Below are 6505 nucleotides of genomic sequence, written 5' to 3' on the forward strand. Positions count from 1 at the left end.
TTGCGGAAGAAAGGCATAGAGCAAATGAGGCAGTCAGTCTATTTTACAATGGATAATCTTTTTTTCGTATCAGTCATATGCTTACAAAGAAGCTTAACTAGTTGACAGGGTTGTTCTTCTAACAGAAGTAAGACCTTTAATAATGAGCGTACCGGGACTTACATTCTGTTTGGTACTCAAGATATTGTGTCTGAAGAGGTGGATAGATAGGATTCCTAGTTGTTCAATAAGCTTTATCACAAGCCAAAATCTCTATTCTACGCCCTAAGTACGATATCTTTATAACAATAGGAGTCCCGGTTCAATTCAATGATTGTAATTTCACTTAGTTACAGGGAACTGGAGCAGGCTACCATGAGACAAAAGATATTCTTTCTAAAGAGATTTGATTCGGAACTATGATATGTCCAAGGTCCAATATTGAAATAATTTCAGAGGTTTTCCTTGACTTTGTCCGTGTCAACAAAAAATTCGAAATGCCTCGACTTTTTTAGAATAGGTCCGAGTCAAATAGCAATGATTCGAAACACTTTACAATGTTAATATATATATATTTTATGGTCCTTCCATTAACCACTCCTTGCTCCCACACCAGAAGCTACTACCCCTTCAGGCCTTGTTGCTTAGTCCGTTCATGTGGTACCTTTGACTCTTTCTCGTGCTGTGCTGCTCTCTCCCAGTTCTTTCATAACGCTAAAGCCTTACCTATACTATACGTGATAGACCATAGCATTCTTCATACCCTGCCTCTGAAGGATCGATGATAGACCATGGGAACGGACCAATGATAGAAGATCGGAAACTGGGAAGAGGTCCGGTCTAGCTATTGATCATAGTAAGATGTCCTTAAGGGCTTCGATCGAGGGAGTGGGATTCGGTTTCAAGCGATGTATGGTTCACGAGGTGAGGCCTGTCTTCTCCCGACTTTCATCTAGACGATGAGGACCACCTAAAGCTATTGATTTGATAGCGGGTTAGAGGAGGCATTTTTATCTACTCTTAATATGATTATATAGAATACCGAGCTACCAAACAAGCCAACAAGCGAGTTCAAGTGAGCCAAAGGTAGTTGAAAGCTGGAGCTTTACGAAACAAGTTGTTTTCAAAGCATCTGAGTTGGTAGAGCTTCGAGTGGGAACTTATCGAAAGGAGTGGGGAACTGGCCTTCGACTTCAAAGCTTGCTTTCTTAGCTCCCAAAAAGGAATTCGATGTCAAATATTATAGATTAATGCAGCCCAATACTTAGATCTCTGCTAATAGAAGATAACGATTCTTTCCTTTGGATGTTCGAACAAGTCATTAATGGTATCTAGAGCACTATAGAATGAAGAATAATTATGGGCTAGACATTGCTCTACATGGGCAAGCCCTCCCCTTTGCCGTATCTTTTGCCTTGCGGAAGGTGGGCCTAAGAGGGGACTAGCCTTAGCAATAGGAGGTGCTTGTAAAGCACTAATATATTCCTACAATGACATAGGTATGTCTGTGCTACCCACGAGATCGGATTCCACTCCTTCATTCCATCAGCGAGATATGATGAAAATTGGGAGAAAACAGTGTCGTTTCTGAATAGAAAAGATCATGGACCATTTTGTTCCCTGTTAGAGTTGTCAGTGACTATTTTGTTCTCTATCAGAGTTGACGGAATAAATGACCTAAGTGACTGACGGAGTTAATTATTAGGAACTAATCGAATAATTAATTTTAGTTGGAAACTAATGTGTTTGATTCGAAATTCTTTGGGGACCAAAATAGGTAAATACTCATGATTCTTTTATACACATCTTTGTTGTCTATCTACAATTGATTTGTTCGTTATCATGTAGTCACCTTTAGTAACCATTGGCTTAATTACCACAGGCATAACCTTTATAAAATTTTATAAGACAAACGGAGCTTTACGGCGGTTTTTTTCCCCTTTTGTGTTCGCGCAAGAAACATAAAAAGTGCGAATTTGATTCTGGACTGTATATACCCAAATCAAGAAGAACAAGATCAATCTGAGCCAAATTGAAATGTGCAAAAAAAAAAACTCAACTAAATTGAAAGAGGGCTTACAAACCTAAGTTTTGGACTAGTGTTAGAAGGAGGGGAGGCGACTCAGTGATGGATACAACAATAAGAAGGAGGACACTACTAGAATCGACTGAGGGGAGCACCATGGCGGCATAGATTCCCAGAGAAGTGGTTCGCGCCCCTGTACAATTTACTTCGCACAAAATAGGATTCTATGAACGTGCTATATTAATTTTGCATTCATTGTCTTGCTTTCCATCGGTTGGGACGTGTCACCGCCGCTATGCTATTTAATTTTAGTGCACTTGTCAAACCGTTACGATAATCGCCGTTATCCTGCCAATCTGCGGTGGCTTTGTAAACGGTCGCCAATTTTCTGCCGTCATCTTCCATGTCTGTTGTAGTGAAAATTAATCAAAATTTCTAAGTTAATCCTATATTTTATCCTTAACTTCTCAACTTCTGACACCACCACGTCTCTTTTTTTCACAAACTCCAAGTTTTTATAACCTTATAACCACTTGTAACACCACCAGCATAGCTATCACCATCACCATCAACACACAAAAACCCAAACAACTACCTTGGAAGTTTGAATAACTTAAACTAACAACTTTCTTACTTGAACAATGATTTTTGAGCAAAGAAAAACCAAAGCAGGCAACCTTACATAGGACTCAGCATTGGCATAGATGTGATTCGTGAACCTTTTATTGTCATCACAACTAGTTTCCTTTGATAACGCACATAAGAATCTACGACACAAACTCAAACATACTCAAAGCACTCTCACGCACCAAGATTCCTGTAATCACTAGCATTCCCAACAACCAGCTCCTTGCCGCCTCACAGATCTGATCAACATTTAGCATCAGGTCTAGACTAAGACAAATCCAGTTTCACCCGATCCATGTATACATCTAAGTAAATTTATATGTACTGGTATGATAGAAATATAGATAAACAAAAATATGATATGAGAGTGTATTAGCCATGTCAACATTTACTTTTCAGTTTATTATATCATTATTTTTTACTAAAATTTTTTATAATTAATTAGTAAATGATAAAGACATCCTTTAATTTACTTTTACAAAAAGACTTAAAGATTTTTATTTTTATCTTACAAAAAATAATCATTTTTATTCGGGAATATTCAAAACGCTAACAAAATTATTTACTATAGAACAAAGATAAACTTATATTCATGAAAGATAAGTTTTGTGTAACAAAAAAAATCTAAGCCATTGATATTTTATTGACTTTTTAAAAAATTAATCACACTCTCCAAATTATTCCTTCCCTTTATCCTAAAAAGACACCCTAAAAAAATCTACTATTATGTTTTTTTCTTCTTATTTTACATTGTAGCACCACTCTCAGATCTACAAGCTTTTTGAAGCTAGATGCCAAGGCATTGCCAACTACGACAACTGTCTTCCCTTGCTAGATGCCAAGGCATTGCCACCTTCTTCATGGGCCAAGAAGACGAGCTACATGTCTAAATCTAGCGAGACCAATCCACCGACTCCTGCCAGCTAGTTTCCCTCGCAGGCCGCACAACCCACAACCACTATCCCGGATCTAGAAGCGGGCCATCCTCGGGCTTTAGCAAACAATGTAGCACCAGCCACCGATAAGGTATCTTGGCGGTTCTTGTAAGGTACCTTCCATGTCCGACAAAGGTACTGTAGAGGAACTAAATGGCAGGGAACATGAAAGCACAGAGGAGGGAACAATGGTTAGAACATCATCGCTGATAGAATTGACGGTGATAAGGTCCAATTTGGGAAAACAGCTTAATTAAGCTACTTTTGAAAAAACAGCTTAAACAATAAATGACTATATTAAAAATAGCTTATAAATAAGTTATTTTGTGTTTTGGTTTTTAGTTTTAAAAGTGTTTATTTTATAAAAATGTAATAAAAAGTAGTAGTATTATGAAAGAAGTCATTTTTTTAACTTATTTATAAGTTCCTAATTAAATTTTTAAAAAAGTGTAATTTAATTTTAAAAATTACACCAGACATTAATACTACTACTTTTCATAAGTTAAAAATTAAAAAAAAAATTACTTTTAAAATTTTCCAAACCACCCTAAGTATATCTGAGAAGAAAAAGATTAAGTTTTGATCTATTTAAATTACCTCAATTCTTTAGTCCTCATCACAAATCACTCACAATTCACAAACTATCCAACACTTATGAAAAATTCTATTACTCAATTCTGTGGATGCAATAGTAGTATATACTATATAGTATAACATTTTATTTTTAGTGACTAGACAAAATATAATAGTGACTAGACAAAATATAACAAAGATACAAAAATAGAGGACAAAATCAGAGTGAATTTGAACTAATAAATTGAGACCCTTTTTCATATTAAAAGTTAGAAAATGAAGGTAAAACATAACTCCAAAATAATTTTGTTTTTGTAAACGTTAATATCAATGTATCACCCCATTTAAAAAAAATATTTTTTATTAATATTTTATACTTTTTATTTTATTCAATCAGGTTGGGTCAGATGATCTGAATTTTGGCTCTAACCTTGTTGAATAATTTAATTAAGTTAACTTTTTTAATTTTAGAATTGATTAAATCTATATGAAGTCGGACTAAATTTAACCCAAATTAATTGAACTTGGGCTAGATTTTTGAATTAGACTGAGTTATAAACACCTCTAAATTTACTATCAAGCCGACACAGGACACACCTTATTTTAATTAGTTGATTGTCATATTTGAATTTTCAATACTGTGGTCTAAAAATAAATAAATACTAAATAAATGAATAACAAGAAAGTTAAATCCAATCAATAATGGAGCTCAATTTCATCATTTTAAGTCATATACAACAAAAAAGAATGAACAAATCAAAGAATGAATCTCACTTGTGCCTATTGTAATAGTGGAAATATTTGACTACGTGGAAAGCACGATGCTGGCTCGTAAGCTGCATTTTCAATTCATTGGTGTCTAGACAAGGGTCGAACAAGCTTGGGTTTTGGGATCCATCAGAGCAGGCAAGAGGTACTTCCTACCATTGATGCCATTGGCATTGAAGCTAGCACCAGTTGTGGGGTCCACCAAGAGGTTCCCAGCGGAGCCGGGGTACGCACCTTTACCATAGACGCCGGCGCAAGCAGAAGCTGCTTCTAGAGGCGCCTCCTTGGGCCCTTGGAAGTACCCATTCCCAAACGGGTTGGTTGCAGTGCCAACTAAGAGGCTCGCCACGTTGATAACCATGCCGTCCAGGCCCACGTCGTTGTTGGGCGCCACAAGTGGTGGGCTCTGTGGGCCGTAAATAGGTTGGTGGAAGGGCCACGCGCATTGCCCAGGGCATTGTGTCTCCGAGTTGCCAACCCAAATGTATGCGAACTTGTACCTCTTTCCGTTCACGCGCGCCCCGTTAGAGGAACCGTGGGTCCCGCACCTGCTTGAACAGAACCCCTCCACTGCCACGTCAGCAGCTGTTAGCACCACGTTGATTGCGTTGCTGTGGGGTCCCTTTGATGCAAGCTTCACGATTTGGTTTGTGGTGAGCGACTTGCCCAGAGAGTAGTTCTCGTCCAGGATTTGGGTGCCTAGTGAAATGCCAAGCTTCTTGTTGGTACTGCTATAGTATTTCTCGGTGGATTTCCACCACGTGGAAACGGATGGTGATTTTGGTGGTTTGGAAGTGGAAGAGGAAGAGAGGGAGGTGATTAAGTCTGAGATTATGGCTCTTTGTGATGGTTTGAATTTTCCGTACCAAATGAGGTTTATTGAGATCTTGCCATTCAATAGAGGGCCCTTGTGGTATTGGAACTTTAGCAGCTGATCTGATGAAGTCTCGGACAGTGTTCTAGCTGCTGAGTTCAAATGGAGAAGGGAAATTGCGAGAAACAATGTAAAGAGAATTCTTGAGGACCCAAGAGAGGCCATTTTGTGGGAGGCTTTTGTGTGGAATGTTGGGTGAGAATGAAGTGAGATGTTTGCTTGTAAAATGAAGTGACGGTGAAGAATGGTTGGGTGATGGGTATATATAGTGAGTAGGATGGAGAGGGAGCGCGTAGTAGTGAAGTCAGAATTATGGGAGTTGATAATGAGTGGAGCGAGAAAATGAACGGGTGCCAGCTTGCTAAATAACGCGTTTCTCTGTGCATTTTTTGTTTGGTGTATGTTTCTATGTGCATGTTGACCACGTTCTAATCTAAAAATAAATCAAATCATTTTATGTTGTGTCCCATTTTTGCACCTCAAACGAACATTCATCCCTCCAAAAATTTGCTACCCGTTATATCATAGACGCATCATGCATGGTATATGACTTAAGTCTAAGTTGTCAACTTCTTTATTAAGGAAAAGTACAGGAAAAACATAAACCAGCCAATTTTTTAAATAACTCTATTTAATAATTAATTTTAAATTTTTTAAATTTAAAATTAAAATAATTAAAAACTGATTAAAAAAAACCCTAATTACAAACCGTAAAAATCTTTT

The 6505-nt window shown here is 37.4% G+C and overlaps 1 protein-coding gene across 1 annotated transcript; it reads right to left on the reverse strand.

Moving 5' to 3' along the window:
• Window positions 1-4826: 4826 nt before the first annotated feature.
• LOC107459159 (protein PHOSPHATE-INDUCED 1) lies at window positions 4827-6028 on the reverse strand. Its single transcript, XM_016077369.3, has one exon. The coding sequence runs from the start codon at window positions 5945-5947 to the stop codon at window positions 5000-5002; it is 948 nt and encodes a 315-aa protein (XP_015932855.1). The 5' UTR covers window positions 5948-6028; the 3' UTR covers window positions 4827-4999.
• Window positions 6029-6505: the final 477 nt, after the last annotated feature.

Source organism: Arachis duranensis, chromosome 7 (genome assembly GCF_000817695.3).
Source record: "Arachis duranensis cultivar V14167 chromosome 7, aradu.V14167.gnm2.J7QH, whole genome shotgun sequence".
Lineage (NCBI taxonomy): Eukaryota > Viridiplantae > Streptophyta > Magnoliopsida > Fabales > Fabaceae > Arachis > Arachis duranensis.